At 41.2% G+C, this 17,887-nt stretch overlaps 1 protein-coding gene across 1 annotated transcript; it reads left to right on the top strand.

The window, feature by feature from the left end:
• The first annotated feature begins 12,155 nt into the window (after positions 1 to 12,155).
• Positions 12,156 to 16,610, top strand: ube2l3b (ubiquitin-conjugating enzyme E2L 3b). Its single transcript, XM_071915190.2, has 4 exons — positions 12,156 to 12,221; positions 13,253 to 13,348; positions 13,455 to 13,641; positions 14,749 to 16,610. Exons 1-4 carry the CDS (start codon positions 12,195 to 12,197, stop codon positions 14,901 to 14,903), a joined length of 465 nt encoding a protein of 154 aa, XP_071771291.1. The 5' UTR covers positions 12,156 to 12,194; the 3' UTR covers positions 14,904 to 16,610.
• The last annotated feature ends 1,277 nt before the right edge of the window (positions 16,611 to 17,887 follow it).

Here is a 17,887-nt window from a genome sequence, read left to right as displayed (position 1 = left end):
CGTCGCGGTCATCCCGCCCGGTCAGACTACTTCCAGGTGACAGAGCCCAGTCCAACAGCAACAAAATTGTAGCCAGTGATGTTGTGGTAAACTGTATGACTTTTTTTTTCATTTTTTTCAGAAGAGCATTAGTACCGTTTACTATTGTATATAGGCTACTATGAATGTAACTAAGGTGATATAATTCTATGCCAGCGTAAAAAAGTGGGTAAACAGAGTATGAATCCCAAAGCTTTTCCACTCCTCCTTTCCTCCTCTCCTACCAGGAAGTAACTTGGAGTAGATAACCTCCTTGGTGGAGACGAGGGTCCAATGCCATTCCCAATTGTCCCCCCTACGGACTAAGCACTGAGCCCTCCAGCACTGAGCCCTTAATTGGCGTCACCTGTGTGCGCAGTTGTAGTGCGAGAAGTCATGAGGGCTGGAAATGGTATGAAGAATGGGACAACACTTTGTGGCATCACATGTTGCCATGACGACGGCAGACATTGCTATGTCAATTGATCAATTTGTAATTAATTCTTTGTTTGCGGTAAACAGGATTAGTAAACTAAAATGAAAAAAATGTTGATGAATAATGTTAAATACGCCTAGGTATGTTTTGCAACATTGCAAAGCCTAAATACTGTGCTAATGGATATAGAAAATAGTCTTCATTCTACTAGAGGTTATCCTGCACTAGCCTACTTCATTACAATATGTAAAAAAAAAAAAACTTGACACAACTAAGCACATAAGAAAGCTAATATAACCTTCTTAAAGGTCCCATATTCTACACTTTCCAGTGTTTTATTTTATGTCTTGAGGTCCATTAAAAGCTGTTTGCATGGTGTCAAGTACCAAAAACACTCTCAATCCATTTTTACACGTTCATTTTCCAGCATCTCTCTCAGCCTTACCAAGAACAGGCTGTTTTTGTTGCTGTGTCTTTAAGGCTTATTAATATTAACGACCCCTCTGTTCTGATTGGCTAACCGTTTCAAGAGCGAACGTGTGACACCACTGCCTGGCAGCTACAAATAGACAATGGCAATCTTTCAACTGCTTTGAAAGAAACACTTTGCTAGCCTATTATTTCTTACAAAAATGATAATGAGCAAACCTTTGTGACGCCACAAAGTTACGGAAGTCCAAACGGCTCGTTTAGAGGCTCGCTTTTCTAATATGGATGGTGTGGATTTAGTTGGCGACAGTGCGTTTTGATACTTTCACCATGTTTAGATAGCACATCCAACTCTTTTATAATCAAAGTTTTATGGGACCTTTAAACGTTTGGAAAACATAACTTTCTTTTTCCTCAAATGATCTATTTATTCTGTTTTAATGTTACAATGTTTTTAACCGTATCTTGCATGTAGTTTGACCCTTTTATGCCAGTTTCTCTCTAAGTTCTTGTTATTGTTTTTTTTTGTGTTAATTTTTCCTTAATTCTGTTTTTTGTATTGGGTTGCTGATATTTTCCACATATATCGATATTAATGCTGCATTCCATTGCACTCCAAAAAACGACTTCTGACACGGAAAAGTGCAACAGAACGGTCGTTCAAGTCGGAGTTCCCAGTCGGAAATTCGGGCAAGATTCATTCCGCCCGAGTTCTCTGACATAAACACAGCTGACGTCACAGCAGTATGGCGGCGCACATGGTGAAAAGGAAACTGAATTCCCTTTGCATCAATTTGTACTTAATAAAACTTGATTTTACTTGATATGTAGTTTTTGTGTAATGAAAACGTGTTGTAACAACTTTGTACTTTCCATTTGTAATGTAATTCAGTAGACTTGTGCTCCGTTACTAGATAGAAGTCTTTGCTAGTATGAACTAGCCTGCTAATGTTACTATTAGTGGGCAAAGACTGTTGCCTCCATGTTTTCCGAGCAGACGCGCTGAAACGCATTTAGATCGGAAGTTGGTAATTCCAACTCGGAACTATCGACCTCCAACTTCCAATGGAATGCGGCATTGCTGCCTTCAAATGGAACTCGTGAGCTCGTGGTTACGACATGGGAAGTCGTGTACATGACTTGTGAACTCGGAGCTTTCATAAAATTTCCACTTCCAAAGTCGTGAATACCACAGGAGGGGGGCGTTCATATGGACTCTTCTCGTGAACACGGTAAACACGACCCCATTTGAAGGCAGCAAATGTCACAAACGCTATGAACTGTGGGTAGTTCCCTCAAGCAAAGTCTGCAGAATTGCGCACTTGCTGAAAGACTGCATAAAGGGTTCATAAAATTCGCCAGAGAGCCCTCACACACTTGCCAATTTCACAGTGGGACAGACCTGAACCCTCGTGGACTTATCGGGAACGCGCATATGCCCGCACTGAACCCTCACAGACTTTAATTGACGTCACCTGCAGCTGAGCATAAATGTGTGAGTGCAAGAAGGTGCAAGGGCTCAAAACGGTATGAGGAATGGGACAGCACTTGTTGTGTCATCACATGTTGCCATGACAACGTCAGACGTTGCTATCTCCCGTCAATTAATGAATTTGTAAGATGCAAGATGTTTCTAACAATCGGCGCTTTAGCAGTTTTCATTTTACATTCGTTACTTTCTTCCTGGCCAAGGCGTTATTTAAACAGCATCCAGCTTACATTGTAATTTACTTCAGCCTTTTCCAGCTTTTCAATTAATCAAGTTTTTCTTTATTTCCAAGAAAACCTTGTTTAAAGGGTGTCGGCATAAACCTTGTAAGTACCTCTAAAAAGTAAGTAAGAAATGTAAGCATTGGGTATAAAAGTGTAAGAACATTGACTAACAATACCAGAAAAAGCCTTGTCTAGCTCTGTTCTTCTGAACATGTAAAAAATCTTCAAAATGCATATATTCTAGAATATATGGAGTTTTTAAAGTATATATTATTCAACAGGAATGGGACGATATATTGAAATTCAATATATCACGATACAAAAATGTGACAATACGTTTCTTGGGTCAGAAAAATGAATCATGATATTAGCTCCATTTTATTCAGCTGTAGTAATCACAAATCAGATGGTTTGCCAGTTTCACAAGTTCTCCAGTGAAAATATATTATTCAGTCCCTCCAGGAACTTTTTGCGATTTTGCGATCGCAATAATTAACGCAAATTCAAGAAATCTCAGCAATATTTGCGAGAGCTTGCAGTTTTGCAAAATTGCCGCAACTTTTCCGCATGAAATGGCCAAATCAACAGACCGCTTGTGATTTGGACCAATTGTCGCAATCGGTGTCGTGGTAACTTACGTCATCGCAGCGCGCATTCAGGTGGAAGATGAACAAAGCTCACCTGCCAACAAAAATGACTGCCATAGACCATGCAAAACAAAACAAAAGCAGCAAGAATCGAGGTGAGTGCAAAATTCAAGCTCTTGGAAGAGCTAATAGCTTAAACGGAAAGTGGGAGAGAATAGGGGGAGGCTGTGTGTGTGTGTGTGTGTGTGCGTGTGTGTGTGTGTGAGTGAGTGAGTGAGAGAGAGAGAGATTGAGAGTGAGAGAAAAAAACATTTTTTCCTTTGCTTGCAATTTTTCCCAATTCCCGCAATTTTACCGCAAAAAGAGCACATAAAACCTTGCAACTTGTATCGCAATTTTTGAGAAAAGCCGCTGCAAAATCAAGCATTTTTGGCCACAATAATCACAAAAAGACGCCGCAAAATCCTGGTGGGACTGATTATTTGCACTTTGTAATGACATTTTTAAATGTGTCTCAGAAATAAACATACTTCTGCACAGTCAGACTTTGTTGTAATTCAATTTTTATTTATTACATTGTATTGTGGTTGAATCGTGAACCCCATATCGCCTATCGAATCGTATTGTGAGATAAGCAGATCGTCCCATCCCTATTATTCAAATTAACTGTTAGTTACCGTAAATGGGAGGTTCTAGAAGTTGCCCACTACCCACTCTCCTACTGTAACCTTGATATTTTTTTCCATCTGTCTTTCATGCTCTTTCTTTTAGGTGATGTTCTAGCCCTTCATATGGAAGGCTTTGAAGCACTCCATATGAAGTGCAACATTACATTTCTCACAGACAAAGGCAGTGCGTCCATCACATCTTCTGCATCTCATGTAGTTTCTCCCTGTGTTTTGGGGCCAGTGGCTCATGTTGTCAAATCGAGCAGCATCACATATTGCTGAGCCCAACGCAGACCTTCTCCCATGTCCATTTGATGTCACTCCATGGCGCTGAATCAGACTCTGGGCAATCACCGTTTGGAAGGACAGGAGATCTTGGTCTCCATTCTTGCATGATCTGTATGAATGAGTGAAAATATTAATGGATGTATTTTACTTGTCATGCCAGGTGAAGCTGATGTTCAATGCCCAGCTGTAGCATGGCCACCACCATTTCTTTGAATGGATGGCAATTCTGTATCAACTCACACATTGGTCGTGAAGATCAACACCACCCATATTGGTATTATAATTCTTGATACACGTGGGTTGTTTGATTTTGTCCATTACATGTTTCTGTTTGTTCCATCTTTGAGTGTCAACTTCTGAGTACTCTTTCTTCATGTTGGTAACAAGAGTGACTACACTGTTGTCATTCCATCTTACAATCAATTTTCCATCTTCAACAAAGCACTCAGCATCACCTCCCGAGGTCTTCCGGAATGCCTTGACTGGTGTGAGTGGCACATCAAAGAGGTGGTTTTAAAACAGTGTTTTGGTCATCTCATCAACCAGGGAGAGAGTTGTGAAAAGGATGTCATGGTAAAACTTGCAACCAGGTGGCACTCCAGTTTTCTATGCCAAGCCAAGAACCACACTTGGACCCTGACCTAGTCCTGTTTAACATAGTCTGGTGTGAGTACCTGCATATGGCTCCATCTGGTAGATGAATCCAGATGAGGATGCTAGGCTCCAGATCTTGTATCCAAAGCGAATGGGCTTTCCTCTGATAAACTGCTTGCATCCATGTCTGATGCATCCTCGACTGGCAAGTAAACTTCCTGGAATTGTGGTTCGGTGGGTAGATATAACGTTGAGGATGCAAGAACGCACAGGAACACATATTGATAAGGAGCCTACGACTCATAGCCAACACCCAGCGCAAAATATGCGCCCATTAACCTGATGCTGAACATTATATGTTAGAAAATAGCACTGTCTGTAACGTTAACTGCAAGTTATGTTTAACTGTTTAAGACTCATGAGCTGGTAATTCCCCTGGAACCCTTTCAAAATTGAAAAGACTTTCTGGGGAGGATATACACCTGTGTATCCTTAACCGAAGGAGACTTCAGGAGCGGCTTCAGTTGGTTTTGCTTCCTTGTAGTCAAAAATTAGCTACAGTTAGCTAAGGCATGCAGCTAACAGTTGCTGATAGCAACTGCAGAGAGTTGTTTGTGCATACACACCTAACAGCAGTTCGGAGTACTCGGTCTTGCTTGTCTGTGCTGGAGAAGGCTCTCACATTGGCAATGATTGAGATACCTGGAGGAGCATGATGTGGGGGAATGGCTTCCCCAATGTGAACCTGAGTGGTGTGTTGTTGTTGGACTTTTGTACTAGTTAATGAACACATTGTTCGAACACAAGGAGGCTCAGAAGTGTACCATGGTACCAGAGCACCTTGGGCCAAAGGTCAATGATTGACTTTGTAGTTGTTTCATCAGACCTGAGGCCATATGTTCTGGACACTCAGGTGAAGAGAGTGGCTGAGCTGTGGGGTGATCACCATCTTCTGGTGAGTTGGGAGGCTGCTCGACAGGCCTGGTAAGAAACATGTAGTGAGGTTTGCTGGGAACGCCTGGTGGAAGATTCTGTCTGAAATGATTTCAACTCTCTTCTCCAAACAAACTTGTTTTATTGTTTTATAAGGATCCCATTTAGCTGCCAAATTAATGACAGTCTTCCTGGGGTCCTCACACTCCTGTATCCAGGCAGAGGTTGGGGACATGGAGGTTAGGGACATGGAGTTTTAATGGACCTTGTTCAAAACCTCTGTTGTGCTTGTCATAGCCGCAACTCAAGAACCTGCTTGTGGACACTGGAAGTGAGGGAGGCTGTCGAACTGAAGAAGGAGATCTAGTTGGCACAGGAGACTCCAAACTCATCAGAGAGGAACTGGCAGGCTAGAAAGGCTGCATTTGTGTTAGTTACAGAAGCGAAAACCCAGGTGGTGAAGGAGTTTGAAGAGGCAATGGAAGATTTTTGGACAGCCTCAAAGAGGTCCTGGAAAACCATTAGACTCTAACTGTGCGCTCACACCAGAAGCGTCATGAGCGCCGCTGGGCGCTCTGGTCGCTCTGGTCGCTCTGGTCGCTCTGGTCGCTCTGGTCGCTCTGGCCGCTGGCTGCTCGCTGCCAGCCCTCAGCAGTCGTGGCTAGGGGGCGGGGCGTTCAAGCAGCGCTGCAGACATCAAGTTCGGTTGTGGCCAATATATCAAGTTTGTAGTAGAGCTATTCGGCAGGCCTGCCGTGAACTGTGACAAGCATGATCAAATAAACAAACTTCCACGTTTTCCTGCAAAATATACCTAGTCTGTATTTCATAAAATAATGCTTCTGGCATTTGTATTTAAGCTAGTAGCACAGTAAATTTAATTTTACTACTTCTACACTGTACAGTAGGCCTAATCACGCTTACCAGAAATCCCTACTATCTCTGACACCTTCTTCCATGCATCATTTTTTTTTTGTTTATGTCTCTATAAACGAACAAGGACGGGTCATACAGCTCCGGGAAACCGGAGACCGCAACAATCAGTTTCTCCTCCATTGTCAGTATGGAACAAATATTTGCTAGGAACTTCAATACATAGGGAGACGTTTACAGCGGGAGGAAAATCAAATCCCGATCTGCAATTGGTTGCTGCTTCAGCGCGTCGCTGCTAATTTGCATAAAGTTCACCTCAGCTCGACTTCAACTCGTCGCTCTGGTCGCTGGCATCGCGCTGCTCGCTGCTGCCACGGCGTCGGACGCCTCTTGTCGCCAGCTCCCATTGAAAATGAATGGCTGCCGGCCGCTTTTGTAGCTCATGACGCTTTTGGTGTGAGTGCACAGTAAGTGGAGGAGTTCAGGTGTCAGATCTTATTCATGAATGAAGGTAAGAAGGATCACGAGATTGACCACTGATCAGCTTCAGTAATGTGGGCATTGTGTGGGACCGTGGTGGTAAAGATAGAGCTGAACAATAAAGCGAAGTTCTCAATTTACTGGTCGATCCTTATTAAGACCTTCATTGATGGTCACAAGCTCTGGGTAGTGACCAAAAGAATGAAATCGCAAATACAAGTGGCAGGGATGAGGTTCCTCTGCAGTGTGGCTGACCTCACTCTTAATGATAGAGGAGTGAGGAGTTCAGCGATCTGAGAGGACCTTGATATTGAGCTGCTGCTCCTCCAACGTTGAGAGGAGCCAGTTGAGGTGGTTTGGGCACCTGATGCCCCCTCTCCCTTTGGAGGTGTTCCAGGCATGGCTGACTGTCCTGGGTAGACCCAGGACACACCTTCACAGCTGGTCTGGGAGCACTTGGCCCTCACCTGGACAAGCTTGAAAATGGTTGGGTGGATGGATGGACTTTTCAAATGAACAGATATGGGGATAGATAGAGATAGGGCTTTCGTCGAACAACACAAACAACAATATATCCCATTTCCTGGGGCAGAAGATGGTGAGAAGACAGAGCTGGAGGACCGCTGACACATGATGAGAGTCACCGTTAATGCAATGAGAGAACACTCCTTGAACCCTACTTGCAGAGAGTCCACAGTAGAAGCAAAAGTATCCAAGTATCTATTTTAGATAAAACTGAGGAGGGGAAGCTAATTGGATGCCAGTACTTCAGTTTAGCAAATCCGCTCAAGAGCAGAATTGAGTGTATAAATAGAGGCAACACACTTTTTTGTCCAAGCCCAAGCACACCCAGACAAATGATGATGACCACTCTACAGTAACTAAATGTGCAAAAATGGACAGTTATGGGTGTATGCGTTAGCAGCCAGAGGAGTACCCAGAAGGTGAAACATCAGCATCATTGGAAGAAAAGAGGCTAGTGGATGTATTGATTTGAGAAGGGCTTAAAGCTGCAATAAGCAAATTTTTCTGACCACTACAGGGGGACAAAAACAGCAACACATTTTTAAATAAACGCACAGCAACACCACTTCTCCCTCCCTGCCACTTATCGAACAGCTTTGCTGATCTGTGTTTTACAGCAGAGAACTTGAACAGGTTGACGACTGTTCTAGAGACTTGATCATAAGGGATGATTATGTGGATGTTGACGCTAGTCAGAAGATAGATCATCACTGGATAGATCATCACTGGAAAGCAAAACCAGGGCAAAAATGGCTCAAAATTAAATTCATCATGAATCATTAATAAACAATGTCATTTTTATTAAATAACAGAATATCAGAAACAATAAAGAAACGTGGCCATAGCAGGAGATCTGTGATTGCTGCTGCCATTCAAGGCACAGCAAGATATGACAATTCATCTCACTGGGCGAACACATGGAACCGTTTCCAGAGATGCCGATGTGACAAACGCATAGTGTAGATGATAGTGTAGACACTGAAAAACTTGAATATTAATATGCACTACACTTTTCACTGAAAGCCAGCTCTGTTTTTTGTTAATTGCACTGTACAGCATGTTTTTTGTATGGTTTTACTGTGAATTTATTCTAATGTGAAATGACAAAATGAGTGTACTGACAAAATGAATGTCCGCCTACTCAAAATGGCTGATAAATGTTACAATGTTATTTGTGATCTTACATGTTACATATGTAAGAGAGTAACTAGGAGCATGGTGAATGGCAACTGTAAAATACCACATTGGAGATCTAAATTTGGACAATCAGTTTTCTCCATAAAGGGCTGTCAACTCTGGAACACATTACCAACTGAAATCAAATTAATTCCAGATATAAAATCTTTTACAACAAAGGTTAAGTGCTGGCTAAAAGCAAACCAGAGCTGTACTCATTTTTAGCTAATTGTACTCTAAATTACTATTGGTGTATGGTGTATGTGTATTGGTGTATTGTGGTATGTGTATTGTGGTATGTGTATTTTATTGTATTTCCATATCTGTAGTGTATTGTGGTTTTATGATACTGAAAGCTGTATATTTTAATTACACTGTACATGTAAAAGCCCAACTAGGGACAAGAGTTGAAAATTAGCAATAGCTATAAACTCTCTGTGCAGCACATCAGTTTCATGCTCTGTATTGGAACTATGTTAAATTGCATCGTCCCTATCAAATAAAATTCAAATAAAATAAAAAAATAAAAAACATTTTCATGTTTTAACTGACATCTGTTATCGTTCATGTGAACTCAGTTTGCTCAGTTTAGTCCTCCTAACTAAGTTCATTTTGCACTAATTTCAAAACACTGTTACACTAAATGTAACAAAAAATATGTAACATATAAAAGTTATATGTTAGGTGAACATGAATGGTGTGTATATTTTCCTTTCTTCACTATGGTTTGTTGGTAAAACAAAACTAAATGTAGGTTACATTATGGTTTTAAACATGTAATTGGCTCTAATTGATCAATTGATGCAATCTTTGACTGTTTCCCACCGGTCACAGTTGTGACCAAGAATAAAGTGCATATTTTCACAAACTTAAAAAAAAAAAAAATTACAAAAGGCATACAGTTTGTGTCATGGGGCAGCTATCCAAGGAGTAAAATTAATGTATTAGCTTACATGGGAAACATTTGGGTTTAAATGGGTTAAAATCAGGAGCAAGACCGAATGTGCAGAGATCGAGAGAGGAGCATTCACTCTTCAGATTTTGTTGAGCGAGGACTAAAGTTTGAACCATTCGTGCAACGTTTTTTCATTGGGGTTTCGAAATCACCCCCTTAACCAACATATTGTCTTTGCAAAAACAATTTTTTATCAAAAACGAGTGGCTGGATACGTCAGTCACTAGTGATTGGTTGGGGGAAATCCCCCTATTATCCCCCCATTTTTATGTTTACCAATCTTAACTGTAGAGTTTATGAAATGTAGGGAATTAGGTTCAAATCAAATTTCCATGACCTTTCAATAACATATGAATTATTATTTTCCATAACTTTTTCAGGCCTGGAAATTGTCATTTTGACATTCACTGACTTTTCCAGGTTTTTAATGCTCGTACGAACCCTGTACACAAGTCATTTCCATTTATGGGTAAAAATACGTGGATGCGCAAGGCATGTCTCTCTATTAGGCCTGTGATTTTAAATAATCTACTGTAACCTATGTCCATGAGGCCAAAAAATTGTTAAGGCTTTTCGGTCATGCACAATCAGGGCACTCGAGGACTGTGAGAGCCTTGCTATTGTGACTAGCGTTTTCCACATTATTTACCTTGGGAAATGTGAACATTTATCATCATGCTGATAACTCTGTTGTAAATGTATACATCTACTGTAGGATATAGAGTCCTAGGAGCTCACTAGCTTTTTCTCAGTTTACAGAGGAGGCAGGCTGGAGTAAAAAACAATGCTTTATTACAAAAATAAATCTAAAAGATGAAAACAATGATACATCATTCTGGTAATGTAGTTGCAATATCACAGCTGGCCAATAGCTAATTTTGCAGCAAGGCCATTTTCCCTATAGCACCGTTGTAAAATCTATAATTGAAAAACAGCTGGTCTGAAATTGGTCTGATCTGACGTGAAAAGTTCAGGTCAGATCTGTCGAGTATGATTCAAAAAATATTTCAAGGGCTAGACATGTTAAGTTAGGACTATTTTACCCATTACCTGTTGACTTTTTTTTACATACAGTATTTATACCTGTTGACTATGATTCAAAAAAATTGAATTAAAATAAGATCATCAAAGGACTGCCAATTTTTCATTGTGCATCTGAACACCTCCCACCAATGATTGTAACTTTTGTATTAAAATTAGGCAATATCACTTATGATAATGTAAATATTGCGACTTGACAGTAAACCTACAGTGTGTGCCGCTAGCACAGGCCGTCAGGTTGGCCAAATTTTTTTTTCAGTGTAAGCTCTTTGGGTAGGCTAGTATGCTATAGCTAGCGGCGCTCGCCGCAGGTGTTGGCTGACATTAGTTGGATAGTTAGCAGAATTTTGTCCTACCCGGTCAAAAATTTCAATAGCAATCTATGGAGAGTGTCGCCAACCATAGTAATCTGCCACTTGGTATAACCTGACTCCATGGTCCAGGTGGATAGCTTAGTGCGACCATTTTGATGCCAAAAATGTCCAGAAAATGTATTGTTTCCTTCTATTCTTCTCAGGGTGAAAAAGCCCAGGATAATACTACCACTACTACCACTACTGCTAGGCTACTAATATACTTGTGTTGAATCCTTTCAAAATGTCGCATTATAATCAATTTAGGAAGGGCTTCCCATAGACAGCCAGTACAGTATTGGTTGATTCTACGAGGTAGCCTAATCAAACAAATTATCATCACTGAGTTTTAATGAAAGGCAAATATTGGCCAAATAGGATATCGAACTGACATATTGGTCTACGCCATAATGAAATAATAAAAAAAACTCAACTGTTGAAGAGTAGCAAAAAATTTGGATACAACTGTATCTCCATACCTGAACATTTTAATATTGGAACAGAGTCTCTAGCTGAACGTGTGTCAGCAGTTAGATAGTTTTAGAGATAATAATAATAATTGATGATAAAAAAAATGATCATCAGTGTGTGCTATATTTTGAGTGTGCTATATTGAGAATTGCTAAGTAGGCCAGCTACTTTACAAATTTGCTTGCTGTATAGGGACAGCGCTTTCTTCAAAACACGATAGTCTGGCAATGAATACGCACAGACAAAAAATGAGTGATAGGCATAGAAAATGGAAAAGGAATTAATGAAAGTGAAGTATTGATTGATTGGGATAACTGAAGTTCAGATCCAAAGTTTCTTTCATCTGTGTCAATTTAGATGCCAAATACAGACAATTAAGCTTGTTCAGAGTTTAACTTTATGCATATGACTGATTACTAAGAAACCTGTTAAAAACGTTATAAATTTGTATATTTAAACCTATATATTTGAACTGTTTGAACCTGTTTGACCTGCTGACCCGTATGTTTTAACCTGTTAAAACTTGTGCGTTTAAACCTGAATGGTCAAAATATATATTTTAAACCTGTATGTTTAGTTTTTATGGAGCTGCTAGCAGGAGAACGTAAGCTAGTCGCCGCGCTGTGTATTCTGGGAACACACAGTAGTTTCAAGATGGCGGCGAGCAGGAGGCTGCACAAGGTAAATCTCCCGATCTCCTTATTTTCATGTCTCTAGTAACATGGGAAGACAAATGAGTGGCTAGAGGACTTACATGGTCTTCAGTTAATCTCATATTAGAGATATGATATAGTCTGGAGACACATTTCTTGTATGTTTGTTTAGTAGTAATCCAGCTAAAAGCGAGAAGTCACTCCTCACTACTAGCTACCAAGCTAACCAAATATTTGGCAGCGAAGCACCGGCAAATTAGGCCAGAGAGAGTCCAGTCTCAGGCTTCTGAAGACGATCAAGGAAGTAATTTTCTGTTAGCTAGACAACACTAGCCCTCAGACTGCTGACTTAGCGACGGTATGGCCGACGGAGTAAGGTAACAGCTAGCTAACATGAGACCGTGAACTTTACAGTCGCATTTCCATGGCATAAGGTACTTAGCTAACCAGCTAACCTTAGATGTTAGCTGCATTACAGCTAGCTAGCCGCCGTCAACTAAACTAGCTGGTTTCGGACGGACGGAGTGGAGTTCGTCATTTCGGGGTGGGTGGGGATGAACTTATCATGTGAATCAGCACCTAACATTAGAAGCTGTACTAAATGTTAAACGCCCAGTGCTCAGCTAATTGGCGTTTTATAAAGTGTTGATTATCAAAATGTGACACCGTATCCTATTAAGATCTTTACGGTAGCTGTTGAATACCGTTATCTCATCGAATAACGGTATTATGTCGCCTGCAAACCTGCAGCTTTCCCCACTCCTTCCAGTAAGATAGCAACATTAGTAATGTAACGAGCTAGTTTGTCAGCTAATGAGTATTTTGGAAGTTTATTGCCATCTGTTCGTGGCGCTTAACATTAGCGGCGATGAGTTCACCAAAAGCGAAAGTAAGAGCAGCTAGGCGGAAGAAGGAGAACAGGTTATTCTCGGGCCAGTCCGGGGCTTCCCTGCTCGCTTACTTTGCCAACACAGCTGTAAGGCCGGTATTACACTACCCTTGTCCCAACCTGGACTTTGTCACCTCTGTAATATACATTGTCACCCCTTTCTCTCTCAGGAACTTGAAGAGATTCGCAAGTCTGGAATGAAAAACTTCAGAAACATTCAAGTTGATGAATCAAACATATTGACATGGCAAGGGCTCATTGTTCCTGTAAGTTACCTTTGGGTTGTTAACCATTTATTGCTTTACCACTCTTAACAATGTGCCCTTCTATATACCCATAGTTCCTCATGCTAACCACCGCCCTCCTTTCCAGGACAACCCTCCTTATGACAAGGGTGCGTTCAGGATCGAAATCATTTTTCCCGCCGAGTACCCCTTCAAGCCTCCCAAGATCACATTCAAGACAAAGATCTATCACCCCAACATCGATGAGAAGGGGCAGGTGTGCCTGCCCGTTATCAGTGCAGAGAACTGGAAGCCCGCCACCAAAACTGACCAAGGTGGGTGTGTTAGTGTGACTGAGGGCCTTTGTAGCCGAGTTGGCTCTATGACTGATGCTAGACTTTCACTTTTGATATTAAGCCTCACATTAGTATGTGTCTGTCAGTAATAACCCTCAGTAACACAGTTGAATTTCTGCATTTCTTGCAATATTTCCATTCCATGGTTCAACCTGGTATAAAGTAATTTTAATGTTTTTCTGTCGACAAATACTCAAATTTGACCCGTCAAATTTCAACCATGAGATCCATAGAGACTTCTTGAAATTTTTGCCAATTATGACAAATTTCTCATCTTTGGTGCATCCTTTAAATTACATGACCTCAGTGAGTGAATACTGAAAGGCAAAGACTACACTGTTGTGGTGTGTCAAGTCAGGATTTTTAGTCTAAATCCATGATATTCATGGAATGTGAATTCCATACCTTCTTAACTCCTGCTTCTTGATTAACTCCATTGAAACATCGCCCAGTGGTTAATTATCTGTCTGACATGATTGACTGGTAATTAGAACAGATGAATGTCTCTCTGATAGATGGGATTTATGACTTTAAATTGACAATATCATTGATTACAGCCCAGTGTCTATACTCTTTCCTTTTCATTGATCTAAAATTAACAATCTTTTAAAAGTAAATGTAAAATGTCTTTTAAATGTAAAAAGTTGTAAAATGTCTTAAATCCAGCAGTTAGAGATCTTTTTCCACCATGTAGGTTTCTTTGTGCTGCATGGCCACTCTTAGATTAATACAAAACAGGGTTAGTAGTATAATATGCAACCTATCACATTTACAACGCACAGTTGGATTTAATTTCCTGTGTCCCTTTTACTTATAGTTTGACAACTTCCAGTAGCTATGTTCAATCAGAAATAGGCTGGTTTTGACAGCTTTGCTTCTTTATTTTGGTTGTTGAATTGATCTCAAATTCAATTCAAGGTAGCACTAAGAAGGTCTTACAGAGACTTAAGTTTGTCTTTCTGAAACCTGCAGATCCCCTGCGGAGAAGCAGCTCTGACTGAGATTGGTGTCAGTTCTGTTGCAGTTGCGGCTCATTATTTCCAGAGTTGTTTAGTCTTTGCCTTTGTGTGTGTGTGTTTCTTGCAGTAATTCAGTCCCTCATTGCGCTGGTGAACGACCCTCAGCCGGAGCATCCTCTGAGGGCAGACCTAGCAGAAGAATACTCAAAGGACCGTAAAAAATTCTTTAAGAATGCTGAGGAGTTTACAAAGAAACACGGTGAAAAGCGGCCAATGGACTGATCACCTGACGAGCGTGTAGCCCTCTCTCTCTCTCTCTCCCTCTCTCCTATCTCACCCGCCCAACCAAATATCGATCTTCCTCCTGCCTTCTCGCTCTACCTATACCCTCTCCACCCCAGCCCCCCTCCACCCCCTCCACCCCAGCCCCCCTCCACCCCCACCCAGCCCCCCTCCACCCCACCCCCACCCCCTCACCCTCGCTCACTCCCCCCCCCCCCACCCCACCCCCCCCCCAACCACTCCACCCCCTCCCCTCCTCCCGCACTGGTCCTCCCAGCAGCCCAGGAGCAGCCCAGCTGAAGCCAGGCAGTGGCAGCCTCAGCCTTCCTCCCCTTCCAGGACTCTCTGTGGATCGGACAGCTTCCTCCTCTTCCTCCTCCTCCTCTTGGCCATAGAGCTCCAGGCCATTACTAACTTTCTACTCTTTTTCTTAAATTAAAAAAAGAAAAAAAAATGGAAAAGGAAAAAAAAGTTAAGGAAACATCACGTTCAGATGGAGAACTAAAAGAGTTAGAGATGGAAATACTCAAGTAATGTATTAATCTTCTGTTTGCTTTTCCTAAACAATTATTGAGTTTAGTAGGCCTCTCACTTAGACCTAATTTTTCAGAGAGATTTTATTTTTCGCAGAGCAGGAAAACTTGTGGTTGGTTATCCTTTTTTTTGGCCCCATCATCAATGGTCTGTCATGCTCGATAAAAAGAAAATGTCTTATTACAGCAAACTAACAGCCAACAGAAGATGTAGCTAGGACCTGGAGGTGTGTGCTGAAATGTTTTCCTTATTGACCTCCGCTCTGCTTCTGGACTTGCACTGTATTCTGTGGAACAAGCCCTCTCACATCTCCTTCCCCCCCAGTTTGTAACCCACTGAGCAGAAACAAACACAAAATGGCAGCGTATAGAGCCTATATATGACACCTACTGTTATGCATTACATCGTCTAAAAAGTGAAACAAGGAAGGTTTTTTTCTCGCGCGATTAGGTGAAGAGATCGGTTTGAACGTTCCCCAACACTCCAAACATATAGAGTAGAAAACGGAGGGCCCTATATCTTTAGAAGACTTTAGTTTCTTGTGCCAAATTGAACGGCACTGTCCCTGAGCATTCTGAGACGTACTTTAGTGGGTTTTTGCAATGGAGATCAGTTATACCATGTCTCAGCCCATAGTGTTAAAAGACCGTTTTTTGCATGAGAAGTAGGAATTATGATTTTCTGTTTCCTTTAACCCCTTTTTAGCTTTCTTCACTTTAAATTATTTTGATTGGCACTTGGCACATAAACCCGGCAAAGTGGGAAGACCCTATTTGGTTTAATTTAAGCCTTCCACGCATGCTGCTTCTCCCACAATTGGGCACCCCAATATATCTCCCTGTAGCACATAAAACACATCGTATAACAGAGCCCTTTACCACACTAAGACATAAACCAGCGGCAGATAGACTAGTCAGCTGCCCTGCCGAAAGGGACCTAACTGTCAGGGGGGGAAGCTGGAGAAGGATCCAGTAAGCTGGAAAGAAGAGAAGCTCCCAGAGGTGGTCCTTGAACCAAGCACCTTGAAGGCAGCTGGGAGAGGGCTGGCTGTCCAGGGATGTGTCAGGACATGGAAAGGGACTGGAGCGGCCAAAAACCCACGTGTAACAGCTATATGATCTGGTCCCAATATTGTTTCATAATAAAGATGGCTAACCATTTGGCCTCACTGTCTGCCTGGTGGTGCAGTGGATGTGTGGTGGTGCTTGTGTTTTACTTTGCTTTTGATGATTGGGCAAGGCTCTTGCCACTAGGGGGTGCATAAGTAAAAACATTTGCAAGGCCAATATACTTCACATATGAGAGGAGTGCATATTACCATCTGTGTGAGCCATTTTTCAGCATATTAAACTAGAGTATAGCAGTGAGTACATTTACAAGGCCGTTGAATAGAATAAGCTTTTAAAATGGAATTCCCAGAGTCAGAAAATAATCTAAACAGAATGGACTTTATTTGAGCTAACAACCAAATTTCAAACTTCAATGAATTCGGTAACACTACTTGAAGTTCTCTGTGATGTATTATAAACAGATTATAAGCCCACTAGAAGCAGTGATAGACTTTTCAGAAAAGCACATTCAATTTAATGTCATTAATTATACAGGTACTCCATATTTTTAAGTAAACCCCCTACATTTTTTGCATAGTTTATTATATCATGCTCTGATTAAAATAAATGTGCACTCACAATATGCTTATCATGCCTTTTAACCGTGTAACACTAAAGTGTTTATATTAATTCAAACAATTTACAACTACTAGAGAGTACAGGCGCTACAGATTGTTACAGAGCCACGGTTTAATCCTACTGGCCAGGCCTTTATTGACCTTGCACATAATAGAGGGAACTGCTTCACAACAAACAGTCGAGTATGAACAAGTCAACAGTGGGTGTTTTAAATGTCCGGTCTGTTCCTTATAAACTTGTCTTGGTGAAGTGTAGTGGACTTCCTGGTTTGCCTGCTGGGAGAGGCCTAGGAGATAATACCTGCTGATTACTGTACTTTTCCATCGCCACAGCTCAACTCACTGCAGCACTTCACGTAATCTGGATCTCATTCATAGCAGAAATAGACTCAGGATGCAGTATGGTCCATCTGTCTCTGTAGAGCTGTGTGTTGTGGAGGCTCAATTGCTGATTATAGATCCTCATTCAGATATCATTATGCCTATACATTATATCAAGCGGTAGCAATTGTTACGAATTGCCGTGCTGTGCAAACTGTTTTCAAAAATAAGATGACTCAGGAATGCAAGCATTAGACATCACGTTGACGTTTATTTACTACATATTAGCTTGCAGTTTTGGATTTGCTAGCCATTGAGTTATGCTTAATCTTTACAACATTCCAAGTATACCATTGCATAAATAGTGTTTTAAGACAAATTTTAAGAAAAATATAAAGATTTCGAAAAATGTCTTTTTAAGACCCAGACAACATGCACAAAT

This window comes from Centroberyx gerrardi, chromosome 8 (assembly GCF_048128805.1).
Source record: "Centroberyx gerrardi isolate f3 chromosome 8, fCenGer3.hap1.cur.20231027, whole genome shotgun sequence".
NCBI classification, from domain to species: Eukaryota; Metazoa; Chordata; class Actinopteri; order Beryciformes; family Berycidae; genus Centroberyx; species Centroberyx gerrardi.
Note: the sequence above shows the minus strand (reverse complement) of the source record. Positions and strands in the feature narration are given on the sequence as shown.